Here is a 24,561-nt window from a genome sequence, read left to right on the forward strand (position 1 = left end):
TATTATCGTGCCCATAACAATGTATGTGTAAATACGTATTATCGTGCAAGTTGCAAGATTGCATGCATGTATCAAAAAAGTTTAGAAGCTTCTGAATTTTCAAGCAATAGTTGGACCGTGCAATATGTGCGACTGTGCAGTAGAACAATATTAGCGAACGTGCCAGTAAAAAAACGAACTACACACCGCAACTCATATTGGTTAACTGATTTTCACGACCTGTCAAATAGTACCAAAGAATGATAACATCGCGTCTAGCTTACTGTTGAAGAATGAGATTGGCAAGACAATCAGCACTTTAACGTGTAAACAGTTATTATCGCGATAGTTTAAAATACACAACTATTGGTGCAAATAAATCCATGCACGTGTACATGCGCTATCACATTTTTATTTCCCGTAATTTATATTTGAAAAATTCAGTTTATTGTAACACATTCAGTTAAATGCATTCAGTTTGCAGATATGTGTGCGTTTCTATTTCTATATATATCTATATACGTTTGAGTTTCGCAAGATGCCGCCGCGCCGCACTAAGTAATTATGAATCAACATCCTTGCCACTTTTAAGTTTGTATGATTCATGAACTACAAAACTTTCTGAATGGTTTCTTCCCCTCATTTATTTTCAGTGCACAGTAAGTGCATTGTTAACTTGTGCTACATGACACGTAGAATTGTATCATTAATTTTATTGGCATACTAATGTCTCAGCCCCACCGTGGAGCAGACGTTTGAATGTTCACCTTTTGATCCGAAGGGTTGCGTGTTTGTATCCTGGTTTAAACTCGTGTAAGTACTGTTTTTTTAAGCAATACGTAATATATAGTTGGATCCAGGAAACGGCAACAACCGATCTTCCATAATGGATTGTTTATTGCACTAGGTATATCTAATTCCTTAGGCTGCTATGCATAATCGATGGTAGCCTAATTCTGACGCATAACACATAATGCATTACGAGTTGTTCAATATATACGTGTGATTGAATGTCATTTACTTACTGGTTTCGAACACATTAAAATTGTATCGAGTGACACAAACCAAAAAGACCATGACCCATGACCCTGTCACATGAAAATTCAGAAGCTTCCAAACTTTTTTGTTTCATGCATGCAAGCTTGCAACTAGGATAATATATGTTTACCCATACATTTTGTTGTTGTTATGGCCGCGATAATACTTACTGTCAACATTAAATCCATGCATGTGTAAACAGGGTATTAGTAATGGTTCATCATTAGTAAGTTTTACGTAACATCGGCATCTTTGAATTTAGCCAGCCCTTAGATGTGGTCTAATGTGATAGGGTGGGTGACCTCAGGGATATCTGACATTAAGTGCAGACATAGCTACTTGTATCTGCGACCTATTCACTGTTTTGTGTTACTTGTCACACAATCGTTACCACAGAAAGTTGCACATGTACGATGCAGTCCGCAGCGTCTAGCAACGACAGGTGGCTGTGGTTATTGGTTGTGTCTGCGCGGGGCCTAAATTGTGTACATTATTATCATTAATAATCTTAAGACATCTCATAAAATAAATCTTGTGCCAGACTTCCGGAGTAGACTACATAATGTTAAGAAGATAATAATGTATTAAGCAAGAAGCACTTAAGTAATATATTATTGTTCGTGGTGTAGGAGCGTGTTGAATTATTATAACCATTTGTTTTAATGATGACGATTGTTCGCTGGTGTGCAGATGCGGAATGCAGATAGGGGGAGGAGTGGGCGGCGGTTCGGGTCACCAGAGGAACAGGTCCCTCGACAGCGTCCTGCAGCGGATCCCCGAGACCCCTACCACGCCCTCTGCCAACACAAACATCACAACTATACCACCGCTAGGTAACTCATTACACATTTTCTTTATTAATAACGGGTACATAATTGATGTACAGGATATGTATATACCATTCCATATAATATCTAATACTAAACTGATTGTCAAGGAAGCCTTACAAGGTGAATCGGCATGTATTTTGGTTAATAGGAAACCTATTAACAATATACGGTATGCTAATGACACTGTGCTGATGGCTTAAAGAGTTTGCATCAATTGCTAGAAATGGTTAATGAGGTCAGCAATTCTTATGGTTTAAAAGTGAAGAAAACAAATATATTAGTAGGTATCAAAAATGGCGACACCAAATACCAACACAAGTTTTGTCATTAACAGCGAACCAATTGAACGTGTGACCCATTATAAATATTTAGGAAATAGGTCAATGAGAAATGGGAAGAGTCTCAGGAAATAAAAACTAGAATTGAGATCGCAAGGAGTGTCTTTCTCAAAATGAGACTCTTCCTTAGCAATCGAGACCTTAACCTAGGTCTGAGACTGCGTATGGTACGTTGTTATGTTCTCTAAATTCCTTTCTATGGTATCGAAGTATGGACGCTAAACCAAGACACGTCACGGAGAGTTGAAACTTTCGAGATGTGGCTGTACAAACGCATCCTCAAAATTCCTTGGACTGACCGCGTGACAAATGTTGAAGTTCTCAATCAAATGGGAAAGGACCAAAAAATTCTGTGTAGTATCAAAACCAGAAAACTACAGTATCTTGAAAACACTATGAAAGGACAAAAGTACAGCATTCCCCGACTTGTCATCCAAGGAAAGATCAACGGTAAGCGTAGCAGAGGATGATGACGTATTTCGTGGCTTAAGAACCTCTGTGATTGGTACGAGTGAAGGTCCACTGAATTGTTCCAGGTAGCAGATGACAAAGCTAAGATCGCCCAGATATTGGCCGACCTCCACTAGGGAATGGCACAATAAGAAGAAGAAATTGAGTATGTTTTCCAGAATTAGTCCAAAAGATATCTGACAATAATTTGCAAGTACATTCGAAATGTATTTCTACAATAAACGATATAACAGAATAAAGCAATATTGACAAGCAAAGGAATACAGTTTGCAAATTGACCCTAATTACAATGCACTGATAGTTCATTTTTCAATCACTTTTGCCTCTTTATGAAAGAATAAAATATGTATAGGGCTCCTTGGGCAGACTACAAATTTATGGGGCACGGTACCCACTTATTATTCACATACTTTGAGGCGATTTAATACATCAATGTTCCTCCATACACAAATATTCAGTTCAGAAATAAACCTCTTAAAAATGTATTAAGATTCCTTTGCATTGTGAGGTTCATATGATAAAAAAACTTGTTGTTATTTTACTGAAATCACATGAGTCAGTTGTCACATTTGAAAAAGGAATAAATAATCCAATACTTGTTTTTAATGTATATTTTAATGGCAAAACTCTATCACATAGCAGGTATGGAAAAACACTTAATTTAATAAAAAAATAATAAAAAAACACACTATTGTCAAGGACACATCTTTATATAATATGTTTGCATACACTTGTATGACAATGTGTAAGCATTAAATCCACTCTTGTACTTATTATACCTTTCTAAATGATTGTTCCAACCTTTATAATCATTTTAACGTGTGTTGTTTATTATGCCCATATGCCCATCAATAATGGCAGGGCCAGACGCATGTAATGTGCCATATAATGTAACATGTAATGTAAAGCCGCATTTCACCAAGCGAGTGAATGTTTGTTCTTCTCTCACTCCAGGGAAATTCTCTTGGCGTAAACGCTTTTTGTTGAGCGAGCATAAGAATTTCGCTGGAGTGGGGAAGAACAAACATTCGCTCGCTTTGTCTAAATGCGGCTTAACGCGAACGTGAATCCTGTGTTGTTCGAGTTCGAGCACTGCGAGCGCCTTTGTGTTCATTATAAAAACCGACAGCCGATAGATCAGCGCGAACGTCATTATGAGCATTACATGTAACGATCGTAGCTACGTCCATATATGACAAATTCACGTTACAATACACGGTACATTACGTTACACATTGTGTGTCTGGATTTTTGATGGTGCCATATCAAATTTGAATTTAAAATATAGCCATAAATACCTGTGGAAAGATACTCTCTCATAGGTAGCCAAAAGCTATACATTAACCATTATTTTTGAGATGAATAATCACATATAACACTGAGAAATGCACACGTAGGTTATGTAAGCAGACTTCAAACCAAAACGTGAGCTGCCATTTTGTCTTCGGGAATGCCAATAGAAGAAGACAGAAAATAATGAACATGTTACCAATGCAACCACACATACAATAATTTGTTTTGAAAATCGAACTGCCTTGTGAATGGAATGTGTATAAGAATCTGAATCCTTCGGTACCTACTTAATCTTTTTTGGTAAATTTACAATGCATCTTTGTGTAAAAACATAGATAAATATATATATTTTGTTTTATTTATCTGACACATTTTGTTTTTTCTAGTTTTTTTGTATAAAACTTGTTAGAAAAGTGTGCACCATCCCTGATCTAAAAAAACAAAATATACAATTTATTAATATAATTTACATTTTAAAATGCTTTAAATAATCTATAGGACATAATACCTATCTAAAAAACATTTGAAAGTAAAAACAAATTCAAAATTAATTCTTATGAATATTTTTATATCATAGAAATGTAGTTCGGATACTTCCATCGAATATGTAAAAGGTGTTTTTTAATAAAGAGTAGGTAGAGTTGAGAGTTCTTTTATTTTTGAAGACAATGGTTCAACCTCATTTATGCTAAACATATCGGAGCATATGATGTTGCTTTCATCCAACAAATAGTTTCAATCCTTGATTTCGTTTCAGATTTAAACAATGCCACTTAACAAACTGAAAATCTTAGATATCAGATTTCATCCAGTATAAGAAAAGAATAATAGTTTTACTAACCAATTAATATCAGTTATTTAAAGAATTCCGTATTATGTATTGATGTTATCATTATAGACTTTCACTTTTATGAAATAGTTAATGTATTAAAATAAGCGAAATAGTCTTATGTCCATAATAAGTAATTTGATAACATCAGAGTAGGTGCGGTGCGTATGTCTGTTTGTTTATTTGGAAATATTGAATGAAATCTGGTCATTATGAGTGAATTCCTTCCTCTAGTGATGTCATTCAACTTTTGTTGCTCCAAATCGTGTTCGAGTAGTAACCGCCAAAAGTTTACGTAGGTGAAGCATTCATGAATTTATTCCTTATTATAAACATTCAATTCAATTCAATTGGCAACAATTTATTCATACATTTTGTATGGGCTATCTACTTGGTAACTCTACGTGTGTGCTGTAATACGTTTTAACAGTTGTATTATATAAATCTGTGTCTTGCAATTATTCTGAATTGGTGCCCATTGATACTTATGGTGAATTTGTCGACCACACACTGAGGGAAGTCAGTTTGTGTGGCATATCGCATCAAACTTATCTTTAATGCCCGTGATTCATTGCCTCACTGTAGATTATTGTTTTTTTGCGCAAGTATCACTGCTGTAAGAAGCCAGCTAAATGCTGTCTAACTTTTTTTTATTCAACGAATAATTCACAAGATTTAAGAATGTAACATTCTAATTATTGAACACACATCATTTTGAAAACACTTCTGAGAAAATATTTTAATATAACCAAAAGAAAAAATCTTTTTGAAAAAAGTAAGACACCCAGCAGGGATCGAACCTGCATCTCTCGGGTTTCGCGCCCATGCACATAGACCACTGTCTTACTTTTTTTAAAAAGATTTTTTCTTTTAGTTATAATATATTTTCTCAGAAGTGTTTTCAAAATTATGTATGTTCAATAATTAGAATGTCACATTCTTAAATCTTGTGAATTATTCGTTGAATAAAAAAAATTGTTAATTAAAAATTATTAGCAAGTTCAAGTAAGTTACAACAAAAATCTTGGAGTGATCCGTGATGTCGGTTAGTAATTAAAGTAATACCTACTTTGATTTACAAAAGCCGATCGCCAATAGTAACTCAATTTGGAAAGCGCTTCTGCGGGTCTATTCTATATACAAGGTGACTATCGACCGCTAAAGTGATAAAGTGATAGTATTTATTACATATTTGTATTGAGGTATTATAATTATTGTTACTATAAGTTAGCCGTCTAAACAGTCAAAACTGTCTATCTCGCTCTAAATTTTATAGCACTTATTGCAACAATTACAACCAACTTATTGTAATTGTTACAATAAGCTCTAATACTTTGATACAAACCTACCCTAAGTTTGATAATATTTATCACTTTAGCGGTCGATAAGTATAGAATAGACCCACTGAGAGTATTAAGAGCCATTAGTTAAAATTTGTCGCAAATAAGTATGGCGCCTATAGCACAGTGGTCTATGTGTATGGTTGCGAAACCCGAGAGATGCAGGTTCGATTCCTGCTGGCTGTCTTACTTTTTTCAAAAAGATTTTTTCTATTGATTACAATGACATTATTAATGGACGACGCATTCAGTACAGTAGCTAGCAAGTAAATTCGCCCATAGTGACATTCGCACGTGTATAGGTAGACATCACGCAGTATCATTATGCGATATCACGCATCGGGAATTTATAGCAATATCACCTTTATTGTATCGGCGTTAGAACAGTGTTTCTAGTATCAATGTTCGTTTGAGCGAACCTGTTCGAACCGAGCTATTCGGCAGACCCGACAAAAAGTTTCGGGAATTTATAGCAATATCACCTTTATTGTGATGGCGTTAGAACAGATTATGCCATTCGGCAGACCCGACAAATAAAGTGAGTGTCATTTTTTTTCCCAGATGCTTCGTCCATATTAATGTCATTGATTGATTATAATATTATATTTTCTCAGAAGTGTTTTCAAAATTACAGTAGCGCAACAGAATCTGTCAATCTCCATAAACCATCACGCATATTTCCTATCAGCAAAGGAGTCTGACAAGGTGATACAATCTTACCTAAACTATTTACAGCTACCCTTGAAGACTTATTCAGGCAATTTGACTGGAATGACAAAGGGATCCAAATTGTGGGTATTGTCATTCTCCATAAATGGAGAATACCTGAGTCATCTGCGCTTTGCCGATGACATAGTTATTTTCTCGCAAGACTCAGCAGCAGAATGCAGGAACTCGCTGAAGTAAGCAACAAAGTAGGTTTGAAAATAAATGTAACAAAGACGAAAGTCATGTTCAACTTCTTTGCGGGCCAAAAAGAGATCCTCATCAATGGCACTCAGCTCGAACTGGTGGAAAACTACATCTCTCTGGCACAACAAGTGTCTATAGATGGATGTATATTTGATGAAATTGTTTGCAGAGTAAAGCTGAGCTGGAGTGCTTTTGGCCGCCTGAATAATGTCTTCAAAAGTGACCTTCCACTGTGCCTAAAGCGCAAAGTGTTCAACCAGTGTGTGCTTCCCATAATCACAAATGTGTGTGAAACATGAACCCTAAGTAAAAGAGAGATCCAGAAACTTAAGAGTAGCACAACGTGGTATGGAGAGGTGCATGCTGAGCATAACGCGAAAGTACAAAAAGAGGAATGAGTGGATAAGGGTTTGTGATGTAATAGAGTTCATTAAAAGCCTCAAATGGAGATGGGCTGGACATATAGCTCGAAGAAGAGACAATCGTTGGATAAATCTAGTCATCCAGTAGTATCCAAGAGGTACAAAATGTATGCTAAGTAACAAACATATATTCATGACACTGTTCCTAAATATTGTGTTTTTTTCCCCTTAATTAACATCATTATCAAAACAGCTCATGAACACTACAAATTAAAATGCTACCGATGCTTGTAAAATGTTAAACCGAATTGACAAATGTTGATATTAGATTCCACATGGTACTGCACGAGAGAAGTGTCAAAGTGGGACAGCATGTATATTTTAGCTGTATGTCATCCTAATTCGGATTGAGTTTGATTCCCTATTCCGAATTAATGAAAAAAATTGATTACTATGTCATGATGTATCGGGGGGTCAAATTTTTGAACTCCCACCTCCCAAATTCTTTAAAAATTATCAATTTCAATAAGTATCCAAAAAGTGAGTGTATTTTAAATTTGGTCAGTATTTGTGATCTCCATCGTCACATCATATCAGAACCTCTCCTCTCGTGACATGGCAAAAATTGTGTTGGCTTCTTTTTTGGTTTAAATTACATCAAAAAATAGTACATAAAACACGCAAACAAAATATTTATAAACCTCTCTACATAAAATTTACAATTTAAAATAACTACCATAATTATGTGTAAGTAGTATGAATTAGTTAATCTATCCTATTTGTGTATTATTATTTAGTTCGCTAGTTATTATTACTTGATCCAAGGCGTTGATTGATCATAGTGTAAGGTCCATCTCTAAATCAGCTATTGTAATTAATATCCAATTCAGAAAAATACACCACTATTAATTAATTGTTCACATTGCAAAGAACAATAGATTTTTAATATTATCTCTGATTAAGTCTTGTCTATGCTAAAAAAAAGTCTCAAGGTGTTATTATTATTTTTTGTATTCCTTTTTGTTATTTTTAATAAAGTTAGCATGCAGATTCCGCAGTGCAATAATAATAATTAACATTAATTAATTAAAAATAAATGATTTCTTTAAGTAATTTAATTACTTATTTACATTATTTTCTGTTGGTATCATCACAGGATGTTGTCAATCAGGGGCTAAAAAAAAGTATTGCTAATTGAGCCCATATGCGAAAAAGTAACATTATCCTGAAAATGTCATTCAGAGATATTTGGCAGTTAAACATTTCAGTTGATTGTTGTGGAGATTATCGACCCATTATCGAAAATATTTAATTCTGATGAATAAAGGTAGTTTGAGTAATTGAGAACACGGTTTATGAAACAAAAAAACTTTATTGGATAAACCATTATGTTTAGGTAACAAATGCTGTTTTTCCATATAACATAAAATAATCGTACAACTCTGATTTTGATGGTAACATCCTTTACCCTAAGTTTTAAATCAAAGTCACTTGAAGTGATGTCTTCATCAGGTGATCCAATTTCAACATTTATTGGGATATATTCCAACATATTTTTTAACCAATCGAGTCATATAGAATCATATGTAGAACTATCCATTATTCATCATTTCTAGAAAATGACGATAAACGTTTTATTGGGTTTTTGAGTTTTATAATACCATGAAATGTTCTACTTTAGAAATCAGAAATTCAACACCTGAGGCAGCTCTACGATTGGTCGAAAGCATAATTGTAAAGAATAGTTCTATTTTTGTTTCCAAAGACATGACCAGTTCTAACTATGATAATCAAGCCCCATTTTCTTTCACGTTTTTATACAACAGATATATGTTTTTGACACTAAAAATTTATTGCTAGTCATACTATATGATAAGGGGAATAATGTGCATCATTAGTTTAATTCCGACATACATGGGAGAGTTCTACTTTTGATACCGTACGATTCAATCAGCACTTTGTTGGCTTCACAAAAGGCAAACAAAACAGAATCTCTTCCATTTTCTTCGCATCCAAAACATGGAAAATAAATTAGTTTGTTCAAAGGCTGAAAATATTGTATTGCAGAATTTTTGACAGCACTTACTTACCCACATACAGCAAAGTATATTTTCTTAATAATCTTTCCGTTTAAAGTTTGACTTCGACCAATATTCCTTTTTGACGTACTTACCTAATAATTAGTTTCATTAATGACACGCCTTTTTTGAACAAATAGATTCAGCTTTTACACTCTGAAGAGTAAAAACAAATTCAAAATGACGCGACCATCCACAAGCATAAATTGTGTGTATGTCGTGTACGGCATAGATATTATGGTGTACGGATAAACAGCATACCCCGTGCGGTCAGTTTTGACTGTCTACTGCCACCTATTGTTAGAATATCAAAGTAATATTCGGCGAGTGCATGCATAGGTGTATAACGCGTAATTTAAACTGATTTACCAAAAAACAGCGTTATCACGATAACGCTCGTTTTCCGTATATGGGTTCAATTTGTAACCCATTGCTAATTTGCCTCCACAGTTACTGGGTTAGTAGAACTGTCATCTATAAAGTCAACGAAATAAATGCATGTTGTTTTTCAATGTTTGTTTGATATAATGCTAGGACCCAATGGAGTGGGAGATAGGTAAACAATCTGTAAAACATCCGTTGCTATAACCTCCACTCCATGCACACCCATATACTCCACTAAGTAGAGAGCATCAAATATTTTTTTTTAAATTGACAAGTATGTATTAAATAAATATACAGAATATTAATTTATTAAGCCACTCTTGGGTTATGTTTAGGCTGACCTGATTCGCCTGTGATTAAAAAAGACGGACCCTTAGTGAAATAAACTTGAAAGTATCTACTGTAAGAATACTAAGAGATATGGACTGATTTATAATTAATTTGTTTTAACATGGGTTGGTGAAAAAGTTTCTCTTAAATTCTCATAGGTGGTAAAGATCTGTCTTGATAAAAAAAAATAGATTGCGGCTGTGTGTGAAGTTAGTAAGCAGCCTGCTACACGCATCACTCAAGGAAAGAAAACCTTTCCTGGACAATAACAATGTCATGTAAAAACACTGCCATTTTTTTCTTCGCGAACTCTTTGCGTAAATAAATATTGACCACTTCTGTTTTTTAATACACTAATCCAGTGATGGCGAACCTATGGCACGCAAATGTTTTAAGTTGAAGAGAAAAAAAAGATATAAGTACTTACTAATTTAAAATATATTCATTTTTACAAAAAACGTTTTATAAATTAACATATATTATGTAATATTAAAAAAATAATGATGGCATGGCCATGTGTGTTTTCTTCGGTTTTTAATAATATTTACCAATCGATGCGCACAAGGAAACAACGAAATTCATGCATAAATGACAGATCGCATTGTATAAAAAATAGCTGGCAGATACTCTTTAAGAATAAGCATTACATTTAATTTAAATTGCATAAGTCGGACCGTGGGTTTTATACGTCACAGAAAATATTATCACACTGACCTTATCAGGCGGCGGGGGAAGCCACGTTGTGAACCTCTGATTTTGATCGATTTACAATCATTTTACAATGGACCACTGTATTAAGAGATTGCCTCATCTGATCGGAGCAATTCTGGTGTCAATTTGTGCGTAAAGAACCAAACTAAGTAACACTCAAGAACTTAATTACAATTTTTGAACGTTTTTTAATAGAATTCTTATAACTATTTTTTCATTTTTCCCTATGAAAAACTGATCGGCACGTCAGACAGTCAAAAAATTATATTTGGGAAATTTTGGCACCCATACGTAAAAGGTTCGCCAAAACTGCACTAACATCTCAAAATAAAATCTCGTGGCTCTCTGTCAGTACCGTACGTCCTAAGGTTACACTACTTTCAATCCATTTTACGAGAAGCCTCTGATATGATGGAAATAGGCTATGGAGATCCAACATAAACTGTCCACACTAAACACAAACCATAAGAGATATCAGATAAAAAATATTCTTCTTTCTATTATGGTTTAGTTTATGCTGGGTTTAATGGAATTTTTAAAACCATCTGCAATTGAATTTGTATTCTTATTTCATTGAAAACAAATAAGTATGACTGACAAAGTTTAGTGTGCACAATTTATGTCGAATCTCCACAGCCTACCTCTAACCATCGTCACTGATCTTATTTACCCTACATATTGCATGAAAGAAAACAATATTAATAAAATATAGTAACAATTTCATATTTCATTCTTTATATATTTTTAAATTCAATTGACTTTTAAGTATGATACACTATAGAATTCTATTGACAAGGCAATAAATAGTATGATATTGTTATTTGTATTGGTGAATTAATATGTGCCCATTCTTTCATTGGCACATTTGCAGGCAATTAAAATTTGATATGAAACATTTTTACTTTTGGAAAGTGATAGCACTCCCACCAGATTATAGATAGAGTTATCTACTATTTGTGTGTTAAGTATGGTTGTGTTACATAAATTTTCTAGAGCAGTTCACTGGGCACCAAATTTTGACTACTAGAAAGTTAACATATTTTAGATTATGCAATGTCTAGTGTTCAAATACTTTTCAATACAAAAGGATTTCAGAAGAACATAATCCAATTTGCATGAAAATTTTTTCAGTATTATAATAGTGACCTTCATATTTTAATTTATTGTTTACGAAAACATGAGAAAAGACAGTAAAACACGAATTTATAAAAGTGTCTCATACTAATAATGACGTAGTCAAAACAAAATATATGTTGCCAAGCCTTCAGGCGTCATATGTAAATTAAACTGATCCGAGAAATTGTTGAATAAGTTGTGGACGGGGAAGAAGATTTAAAAAATCTAATGAATACGTGAAAAGCGTGATCGAAACTAGAATTGTACGCATCGTGTTATGCGGAAGACTCGCGGGCCGTTGTCTCCCCAGCAGAACTTGCGAAAGATGGAGAGGATCCGATAAAAAACACATCTAAGTATGAGAGCATTTCATGATTATAAAATTTTATTAGAAATGGGCCTCGAAACAGAAAAAATCTTGAAAAAAATATGACACCGAACAGTAGGTACTCAAACTTGTATACACCGGATTCTGGCCAATGTGCTTTACCATAATATTGGAAAAAAAGTGCTTCAGTTGTATGACTATTAGTTAATTATGACCTAATTAGGTAGGATGTAGGTGGCTAAATTGGTAAAGCACATTGGCCGGAATCCGATGGATACAGGTTTGAGTCCTGTAGTTTCTGAGGTATTTCCAAATTATGTATGTTCAAAAATTATCACATCGGTAGTACGACAATCTCGTGTGGGTCCTGGTTTCTTCTGAAATATCCCCCCACCTCTCCTTATCCATTGTGACGGCTTTCTAGTTCGGCACCTCAAGCTCCATCTAGCTAGCTAATTTTGGCCTACCTCTTCTGCGTCTGCTTGACATTACTCATTTTGTCAGTTCATTGTTCATACGGTGCACATGACCTAGCCTGCACAGTCTCCCAATCATATTTGATTTAACTATCATGCAAACTTCATACAAACTGTAAAACTCAGCAATGTATCTTCTCCCTGAATGCTTCTCTCCGTGATTGGACTGAAATAGGTGGAGAATTTTTCTTTCAAAAATATTTTTTATTATATCTTTAAATTGATTAAAAATCTTGGTTTGATGGCAGGTTCTGACGATTCAGGCATAATATGTCCGGTGAGCAGCAATTTTGGGAATGGTGGAGATCCTACAGACCCACCCGTCGCTGCGCGCTCCCGAGAGAGCCTGGACTCGGGGGCGCCCGACACAAACGATGACGACTCCCTCCACGACCAGTGCCAGAAGCCCAAGGATGAAGTGGACAGTACCGACAAGTCCGAAGAGATACTGGAAGGTGACAGCGATGCGTCTAGTGCTAAAGTGGAGACCAGCGAAGAGAGTAAACCAGAGGTAAGAATTAGATATAAAAACAAATTACTCACAAATGAGAACACGGTCCAAAATGACTTGGTGTCTACACCAAGACAGCTAGAAAACGGCTCTAGTATGTACTTTATATCAGGCCTCCGTTCACTACTTGGTGTTTCAATAAGTAACATAGGTACATGTATGTCTTCACTCATTTCATTAATCTTAAGAGGCACCAAGATGGCAGTTGTCCTGGTGTCCAGATGGTATCATCAAGTCAGCAATGTCTAGATGGCCAGTGCTATATCGTCCCAGCCCGTGAGAATATATTTTTATGGTTATCAAATGGATACAATTGCCATATTATATTGCTGTACTTATTTTTCATACTAAAAACGGTCGTAAAAGTTACTCAACAATCATAAATTTGAAACATTTATTATTTTCATTTCCATCCGGAATTGATTGGCGAGGATATCAGATCAATTGTACCAATAAGTGTAAGCGATGTCTGCTATTCAACGGAAACCTGAACAGTGACAAACATAGATTCCATGGACCTTTTCCACCCCGTCACATTTATGGGCCCTGCAATATTAGATTACATTGCATTTTTGGGTTACATGTAAATTGTACGTAAAACATTCCACCGTGGCACGTGACCGTCTATACGGTCTCCAATTTTATTAGATTCAATATGAACATTAATTCAATTTTCATAGGTAACTGATTTTGGCAAAATTAATGAATTCAAGAATGAAAACCTAACCTAAACTAACAAATAATCCAGTATATCGGTTATTTTCAAAATTTGTTTGCTGCAGGCTTCCTGTAAAGTGTAAATCGACAAGAGCTGTGTTTTATTTATACATGAATTTTATGTCGGTAGTATACGACCCAAAGAGGTTGGACGGTCTTTAATATACGGCCATATATTTCCGATACAACATTTTACAGTGAAGTGTGATACGGCGAACTGCATACGTACAAGTTTTCGGAACACGGCATTTTGGTTGAGTTATCTTGGACATACGTGTAATTGAACATAGCGAAAGTGTTAAAAAAATTGACTTATCGATGTTATAACATCAGTAGGCAATGTAGTGTTGGAATAATTTATTATTATATTATAACAATCCAATCGTGTTTTGAAACGGTGTATTGTCATCATCACGCTTGTAGTGTTTGCTGTTAAAAAAACATCTGGTCAATATTTTATCGCTAATACGGCATGTCATATTATTACACAAACGATCGGTAAATATACACTATGCTTGTTATTTGCCCGAAGATTATGTTTCAATATTTCAGTACTCGAACATATGTGTTCATTTCGTAAATATTTGCCCAATTATGAAGATTTTATATCTCTTTGTGGGCTTCTGGTTTAAGCCGTTTAAAAGTCACCTTGCTGTGACCACTCATTGTCATTTGATGATAATTGTATAGGTATTGTATTTAATCACATTTTAAATAATTAGAGAGAACAAAAATAAATATGTAGTCTTTAGAATATTGTTATAATGCTTGAATGTCATCATCACCTTAGCCACCCTCGGTCCATTGCTGAATGAAGGTCTCTCCTTACTGTATCTGTTTTCTCGACACTTAGCCCGATCGCACATACAAATTTGTCTCGACAGCAACATGAATTTGTTAATATGATTTTGTTCGCACAAAACACACGATTCAACGTTTTTCATGAAAAACCGCAACAAATACGATATTTCTGAATTTACAAGTAGAAGGTATAACCACCCAAAATACCATGCTAACTGATGAAAAGCGATTTACATCTTACATTTTATTAGAAATTTACTTAAAAACGCTCCAGTGTATATCTATTTAAATGCAACTGTCATACATTTACAACAATTTGAACCTATGACCACCCAAAAACATTTACTGGTGACAAACCATGTAAACTAAATGCTTGTTCATATTATTACAACGACGACCGTCTGGCTGACTCAAGCGCAATATTGCAAGTGTGATGAAGAATAGCCAAAATTATCTTATAAAAAATGCTAATTTATTTTATAAAAATGATTTCATCTGACAATCTTTCGTGTGCCAGTAAAATCGCCGCGCATGCCATAGGTTCGCCATCGCTGTCCTATAACTAATTTTTCACATAACATTGACCTACAACTTACAAAACCGAAACTTATAGAACGCTTTTTCAAACCATGGTGTCACTGGATACAAATATACTGGCTGGGTTATATAAAAAAGGTTACATGTCAATTGTACGTATTACGTTTCACCGTAACACAGTTCGCCATGAGCTTTCTTACCGGAATGAGATGATCGTATATTATATGGTCATCTCTATTAGCACCCAGATGAAAAAATTACGCATTAATTTTATTAGATTCAATATGAACATTAGTTTGATGTTGATTGGTTTCAAATATCTGATAATAACGCTATCATTATTGTTATCAGATATTAAATTTGATATGTTCAATTGAATATTTTACCTAACCTAACCTAACTTAACCTAACAAATAATCCAGTATATATATCGGCTATTTTCAAAATTTGTTTGCTGCTGGCTTCCTGTAAAGTGTAAACCGACAAGAACTGTGTTTAATTTAGATATGAATTTTATGTCAGTAGTATACGACCCAAAGAGGTTGGACGCTCTTTAATATACGGTCATATTATTTCCGATACAAAATTTCACTGTAAAGTGTGACATGGCGAACTGCATACGTACAAATTTCCGGACATGATAAAAAATAGTTTTATTTCAATCAACAAATAATCCGGTATATCAGCTATTTTCAAAATTTGTTTGTCGGTGGGTTCCTGTAAACCGACAAGAACCACGTTTTATTTAGACATAAATTTTATGTCAGTACTATACGACCCAAAGAGGTTGGATGGTCTTTAATATTCGACCATATATTTCCGATATAAAATTTCACGGTGAAGTGTGACATGGCGAACTGCATATGTACAAATTTCCGGACATGATAAAAAAAGGGTTTTATTTCAATCAACATAATATTGTATTTGAATTATGGATCTAACGGATTGAGCGGCTAATAACCGATTCCTCCAAAGAGTACGTTTTTTAAATCTATTCACAGTTTGTCATTAACCGTATTATCTGTATGAAATTGTCAGTTGCGGTTTTGTATTGTGATTAGCGATTGATATTAATAATCTCAATATTAAATTGTTATGAACTTTATACTTGACAAAAATGTCATTCCATTATAATAATATTATAGTCAATTAATTTTATTATATTGGTTATCAACAAAGTCATTTACATTCTCTGAGTAATATATATTTATCATATTAATTCAAGGTCTGCCTTTTTTCTTTCTGCCAACATCTAATATAATTATTTATTATTCCTACCTCTATAGGTAGCTTTAATCTTATGAATTAGAGGCCATTGAGGTAGTAACTGTCTGAAGACTACATTTTGTTTTAATATTGATGAGATACCCGTGTTCCTAGTTATGTTTTCGGTGGGTTTGTTGGTATGGGGTGAAGAGAGGTCATAGAGGTCAGTGGCAAAGGATGGAGGTAGGCTGTTAAGATCCGAAATAAATAGTGCCCACGGTGGCCGCGCGGCATAAGCGTTGGACTACAAAGCCGTGGGTCCCGGGTTCGAATCCTGGGTCTGGCAAGTACAAAAATTGTTTTTCAATTTGTGTGTGTCAGGGTATGGACCTAATAGGTTGAGCAAGTGGCTGACATCCATTTCTCGTGAAAAACAAAATCTGTCAATACAAACCTCCACTCTGTGGAGGCCCATATGATCCTATCAGGATCGGACATGGTCGGAAAAAAAAAAAAAAAAAAAAAAAAAAAAACTTTGTCAAACGTATTTGTTCTCATTGAACTAAGACTACAATGTGTACATAGTGTTCAGTTTGTTTTTAAAAATCAATTTAGCCCTGCCTAAACCAAGCTACAGTAGATAATAGTCGAAAAATATTCATTTATTTATAAAATATCTAAAATTATGCCATTAAACCATACATAATTTTACATATTTTATATTTTTTATCCATTATGGTTTGTTATAGACAGGGCTTTATGAATTTAAAAAAAACTAACTGACACTATCTGTAATACGTATTCTTAATTCAACGAAAACAAATAAGTATAACTGAGAAAGTGTGCACTATTTTTGTCGAATCGCCCATAGCATACCTAAACTATTATGGTTTGGTTTAGGGAAGGTTTAATTGAATTTAAAAAACTAACCAGCACCATCTGTAATTGTATTCTTAGTTCAATGAAAACAAATAAGTATGACTGACAAAGTTAAGTGTGCACTATTTGTGTTGAATATTAGCAGCCTACCTCCACCCCTCGCCACTGATAAAGGTGATTCTCTATTATGAACATTAGAGCCCGAATTTGATCTTCGTTTTGTGGTCTAATTTGATGCTGTGACATAACCAATAGGTTACTATGGCAATAAACAAAATAATTCGTATCTGAAATAATTATTTTTTGTTTTATTATTATCTATCACTTTATTGGTGTTAACTGTTATTATGTTTGGTGAAAAGATATCAATTAAAGTAAAATAAAATCTATCACTCGTTTGCTGCTAACATTATTGTAGAATATGATTTATATACGTACCAGTGGCGTGCGGTGGTTTTGCTGATACCTGACAATATGCACTTTTTATTTATTAGTTATCGATTAAAGTAAGCCTTACTTGAACTGGCTATCCATATACATATCTATGTGGAATTTATGTGGTAAGAAAGTATATATTTATTATACTAGACAGACTAGCGGTTAGTAACTGCTAACCAATCTAACTATGAATGATTGACCATACATTGAAGTGTTTCAATAATAATCGTCTGCATATAGTTAAATTATTTTAAATGTTGTAAATCTGTATCTGCAGTTGATAGCAAATACAAAAATGCACTTTCCTTGGTCTTATTGAAGATTTAAAACTGAAAATTTAAAGCCGGCAAGACGATTATTGCGCTATTGTTTGTGCATTAATTCTTTCACTCATGCCGTCGATCCGTGGTAGTATGCTGTGCAATTTTTTTTTTTTGTGAATGTGGAGATACTTGTTATTGGTACCTACTTATTATTAGGTACACTTAATATGCAGTATGGTTTGAGGGAAGCGCAGATTGAGATACGTTCGCGTCACACCAAGATGATGGATCTTGTGCATGTCTTGCCTACACCGATAACTCAAGTAATGAAGCGATCACAGCGAAATAAGAATATGTGTAGTAAATATTTATCTATTAATATGTTTACTAAAATTTTTAGAATATTTTATAACTTTAAGTAATTTAGGGATGCACTGCATCCATAGCATTTGTGAAACGTACGCCACTGATACCTGTATCCAAGTTCATATTATTTCATATCTTATTATATGGCTATTTGTTATACCGACTTTTACTGTAACATTATAATAATGATATAATGATAGTAGTGATTTGATATACGGTCAAAATGTATATATATATCGCACCGTGAGTGTAAAACCAAGGCATCTGCAAAAGACATATTTTGGATATATTAGGGTTTGAAGTCTTCGCTTCGTTATGAGATATAGAGTAAAAGTCTAAAAAAAAACATAATATTTGGTTTATATCTACATTATATTGCATGTTCTTTCAGTTACTTCACTTTTACATTATCAAGTTCACGACTTTTGCAGTTGTTTTGCATTTAATCTCGAAATTGAAAAATTTGCAGATGCCTTGGTTTTACACTCACGGTGCGATATGTTTAAATACCCAGATATATTTTTGATATCATATCATCAATTAAAAATTTTGGTAAAAGAAACTATTGGAGATAGAAATATTTGGACCGGATGTAGAACAATAACAAGTCATGAACACCCGCATCATAATATGCGACAAATAAACACCTGACAAGAACTACTCATCTGACAGTTAACGTCAAAGGATTTGTAATAAAAATGTGATTTTGAAATTTTACCGATTTTATGGAATTCGTGTGGATTTATATAGAAATAAATAATCCATTATATAGCATTTTGCGTTATGGTCGGGTCTAGAACGATTTGGCGCCGGGACAACTGGGCACCACGCAATTCGAAATTAAATAGACATTAGGTACTTATACGTACTTTTAAAAATATATTTAATATTATTATTTATATTTAAATTATTATATTATGATTTAATAGTTGATGAAAATTTAAATATGCACATCGTGGATATGTTTAAGTTCCAATGAAAAAAGGGTTTTTTATTTTATATAAAGCCTTAGGTATGGTAATTCTCAATCCGTAATAAAAAAAACATTATATTATATTATAGAGTAAAATGAATTAAAACTACTAAGTAGTCGATAGAAACTGATTAAAATTCCTCGTCTACGTATACGTGTCTATGACAGTGCGGCGTCCAAATGTCCTGGCGTCCAGTTGTCCCATTCCCGTTATGGTCCACTTTCCAAGAACTTGGATGTTAAATGAACTAATATAATACATTTCCACCTTGAATTGACGGTTAACACTGTAAAAGATAATAGTGTATTACTTTGTTTTACTTTAATTGATATTAATTATCTGTCATTATGATAACCTTACTGTGAGTTTTGTAATTTTAATTTGATTGATTATTGTTAATTTTCCGTTGAGCAGGTAGCAACGGCGGCAGAGAAAAGCTGTGCCCGGTCAAAGGACTTCCTGCTGCGGCTGTTCGAGAGCAAACTCTTCGACATGCACATGGCCATCGGCTACCTCTTCAACTCCAAGGAGCCCGGCGTGCAGAGCTACCTGGCCAACAAACTTTTCAGTTTTCCTAACGAAGACGTCGATTTTTACCTGCCCCAGTTGGCCACCATGTACATAGAGATTGATGACGTCGCTGAGGTGAGATACATAATAATCTGGTCTGATGCTTTATTAGATTTTTCATCTTTATATCATATCCTAGGATGTGAGTTACAGAAGGTAGAGTAATTGAATCAAGACACGCAAGCTTTTTAGTTTTACAATGCTTTTTCTCCCAATAAGTCTTATGGTTACATGTAAATTGTATGTAAAACATTTCACTGTGGCACAGTTCGACGTGAGCTTTTTTATCGACTGATGACTGTATACTATACGGTCTTCGATTTTATTAGATTCAATATGAACATTAATTCAATTTTCATAGCCGATTTTCGCAAAATTCATGAATTCGAGAATGAAAAGCTAACCTAACCTAACGTAACAAATAATCTAGTACAATCGGTGCTCGGTTATCCAGCAACCATATTTTTTCACGTATGCCGGATTGTTGGATTTCTAGGGGAAATAATAAATAATCTGTCTAGGTCGGTCACTGAACTGCCGAGCGAACGGCTCTCCGCTCTGTAATCTGGCAGTTTAATGTGAAACCTGCCGGATTATAAGAGCAGGAGAGCTGAGTTGCAAAATGCCGGACTATTGGACGTGCCGGATTGGTGAACGCCGAATTACCGAGCGCCTACTGTATATTGACTATTTTCAAAATTTATTTGCTGCTGGGTTCCTGTAAAGTGTAAACGTAAATCGACAAGAACCGTGTTTTATTTAGATATGAATTTTATGTCAGTACTATAAGACCTTAAGAGGTTGGACGGTCTTTAATATACGGCCATATATTTCGGATACAACATTTCACGGTAAAGTGTAATACGGCGAATTGCATACGTACAAGTTTCCAGACACGAAATCTTATATCGTTTAGATATATCAAATAAGTCAGGCATATCCATCTTTAAGTAGGCTGTAATCTACTGTTCAGTATCAAAACTACCATTATCATTCTTCGACTTGAACAAACGCATTATATTTGACTGAGGACAGTCTTTTAACATCATAAAGAAATTCTTCATGATAATGATGTTTGGTCTTCTTTTGGGCACTTATTGCACTCATCGTCACTCTATTCTTCTACTGTGCAAAGATGCCATTGTGCAACGGTTAGGGGGCAGTACGCTTCAAGGCGCTGGGGATTCACATCTTTTTCTCTCACGCGGCAAGCTGTAGGTGATGAAATACAAATCAAGTGATACGACGAGGTCACGCGGGTTTCCTTATCGTTAATTTGAAAAAGACTCACGTAATCTGGTTATGGGAATGGTTGATTTTTCCCTTCAAAATCTCAATGCAATATCGTTCCAAGTGAATGAATGGCACGAATGAGTCTTTTTAGCTAATTCGACTTAGGTGCATGGATAAATTTTATTATGCCAAAGACCAGAAGACCGGCTCTAGAAATGGGCAAAATAATGACCTTACTTTTAACGAAATTGCGTAAATATTAAATACAAATTAGTCAAAGGCACATTTTTGTGTAAAAAAAAAATAAACTACATTACTTGTTGATGTGCCAACATTATTATATAAATATTATTATATAGATCAAAATTGCAAGGCTCATAATAATCCTAGAATAAGGTAATGAATTCCCAAAATGTTTGAACTTGATTTATCTCAGAAGTTACGAACAAAAATCCGTTACGAAAACTCTTCGTGAAGCGGCCAAGATCCACATCGGAATGTAGAGCCAATTAAAAATAATGATAATGCCTTATAAGTATTACAGCACTCTATTGAAATTAGAAATAATCAAGATGATGTAATACATTCATTAAATTCTGTTATGGTGACTAATTACTTAATTCCTAATCTCAATATTTGGGTTTTTTTTGTTCAAATAATTCTGTGTCCAAAGTCTATTAACTAAATGTAATAATTACACTGAAACTAATAATGACGTCATGATAATATTTGTAAAGTTGGTTCATATGACATCTGACATTATTTTTACTATCCAATAACTCAGTGTTATGGAATTGCTGAGTTGCATGCAATTTATTGACTGATAAAGTCAATACTTTGTGATATGCAAATAAACATTTAGTCTTTGACCAATATTTGAGGCAATGAAATGTGTATTTTCAATCTAAAACCAATTTACATTATTATCTTGATCTCGCCAATAAATGACAGATTCGTAGATTTGATATTTCTACGAGTTTTTGGGTTGCAAAGGTTAAATACACTGAAGAAAACCCACTCTAATAGACTAAATTATATGAAAGTTAAGCTGAATAAAAGGATTAACCTTTATATTAGCTACAAGCAAAGATCTTAAAAAACATTCTTATATATAGAGATGGGGCCTTAATGTATGCAATTGAAGCAAACATAGGACCTCTTGTCTATTGATTAAGTTAGCTTCAAGTGACTTCACATTGTATTTTCATTTGAATAGAACTTCACATTTTTACTGCGACATTCCACAATAATTCCAGATTCAATTAGTTAATTACCTACATACATGATACTGGACTGCGAAATTTTTAACGTGAGACCAGGTGGTGGCGCTCGTATTGTATCTTGTCTATGGTTTTCGATTTCGAAGTATTGAAAGTACTGAAAAACGAGAGGAGGGGATGTAGTTCTCCAAGCCGCCGCCTATCACCATAAATATTTTGTACTGTATGTGTCAATATTGTCAAAATAAGCCTTCAATATTTCAATTCATAGGATTGGATAGTGTATAATTAAATTCGACACATCTCACATGTTATTACGTACCATATCAAAGCGTACATTTGAATTAGGTGGCCGAAAGCAATGCATTGACCATTATTTTTAAGATGAATAATCTCATAAAATACCAAGAAATGTGTACGTAGGTTATGTAAATAAAGCGACAGACTTCAAATCGGAACGCAAGCCGCCATTCTTTTTTCATTGACTATAAGTAATTTCGTAGTGTTGATTCATTTGTAATAATCTGCATACAATTATCACCCTTACACAGAAACAAACTAATTTAACATGGTAATTTTAATTCACCCAAACAGTTAATTCCATGAATTATTAAATGAGCAGCTATTTTTAAGATATACGCTGAAACTTGCATTTATTATGAATGAATGTTTTTGTTTAATTTATTACTATATACATGACAGTTTAACACACAACTTGTACTGGAACCAAAACATTATAATTTTATTGCAAATGAACCATATATTATGGCAGACCTTGTCAATTATTAATTGTACGTATAAAGGCAGACAAATAAACCGAATGAAAGTTATTTAGTATACAACCACAAAAATCACTTAATATATATATATTACTGAAACGACAACTGCCAAAGATGGCAGCTATAAATAATGCTATCATATTTTAATGCTGCCCAAGTATGAAATATTAACCATCAAGTGTTAGTTCAGGGATCGTCAAATAATGTCTCTTATGTGCACGCGTGAGGGTTTTCAGAAATATTGATAATGGAAATAAAACTACCATATTCATACAGCACGACTTTAGTTTTAAGAAATGCATCTGAGTTGTGTGTGGTTTATTTTCCGTAAAGTTATGAACATTTATAATGTCAAGAATGGCAAGATATTTTGGATTGTATATTTAATTCTGTTTTTAAAAAAATATAACTTAAAATCAAGTCATCATCAACCAAGTATTTAAAATATATCTACACATGGCACTCAAATTTGACTCATCTCTCTAAAAAAGTTGCCAACTATACTATAGTACATACTCTTTGGATAAAATGAAATAAATTGATCAATACCACTCAGCTACGGAGGACAGTAATTTAAAATTGTAATTATTTTAATTCCAGGTGTTGAAACCGTATTTGATACAGCGGTGTCGTGCAAGTGCAGATTTCTCTCTGCGGTTAGCATGGCTGTTGGGAGCGTATGGGGCGGGTGGTAGTTCCACCGACACGGCACAGTCAAATCCCGCTCCCACCGGAAGAAGAAGTCGAGGGTCTAGACTGAGGACGGAACTTCTCAGAGCACCCACACGACCCCCTAAAGTTAGGCCTGTCACACACGCTACACACCATCACAGGTAATAAAAATTATGGCGTCAAACTTGATGATGTTCAAGACTCAATACAAGAACATGATATTACACAATGATATTGGATTATATGTCAGTCATCAATATCAAGAAACATGAAAGACCCGTCTAGTAGTAACAGTAGAGAAGAAGAAAACCTTGTTTATTTGTGTAGTTATTAAGTGGAGTTTACATAATGTTTATTGACATCAAATTACATAATTTACATAATGCTTTTCATTAATGGCCAAATTACATGAAAAGTGTTCTCAAACCGCACTGTTGTGAACAGTCGTCTATTATAAATCACTACTACACACAATGATTCAGATACCAATCGGATCGTCTCGACGTTTGCATTGATAGTCTCAAACATGCGTTGTGTTGATAATGTTAAAAAGTCATATAGACCGGAAATATCTTTATTA

General features: G+C 34.1%; 1 protein-coding gene across 5 annotated transcripts in view; it reads left to right on the forward strand.

Annotated features, from left to right (window-relative positions):
* fwd (phosphatidylinositol 4-kinase beta fwd) overlaps positions 1-24,561 on the forward strand; it is a 47,421-nt gene that overhangs the window by 4,511 nt on the left and 18,349 nt on the right. For all 5 annotated transcript variants that reach the window (XR_015071270.1, XM_085951552.1, XM_085951566.1 and 2 more), the window contains exons 2-5: positions 1,708-1,850; positions 13,064-13,326; positions 19,922-20,152; positions 23,910-24,142. Coding sequence is in view for 4 of the 5 variants with exons in the window: in XM_085951552.1 (XP_085807678.1) it covers positions 1,708-1,850; positions 13,064-13,326; positions 19,922-20,152; positions 23,910-24,142 (870 nt within the window). In the remaining variant the exon portion in view is untranslated. The remainder of the gene's footprint in view (positions 1-1,707; positions 1,851-13,063; positions 13,327-19,921; positions 20,153-23,909; positions 24,143-24,561) is intronic.

This window comes from Rhyacophila brunnea, unplaced genomic scaffold (assembly GCF_057557595.1).
Source record: "Rhyacophila brunnea isolate RB1 unplaced genomic scaffold, BYU_Rbru_1.0 scaffold_10, whole genome shotgun sequence".
Lineage (NCBI taxonomy): Eukaryota > Metazoa > Arthropoda > Insecta > Trichoptera > Rhyacophilidae > Rhyacophila > Rhyacophila brunnea.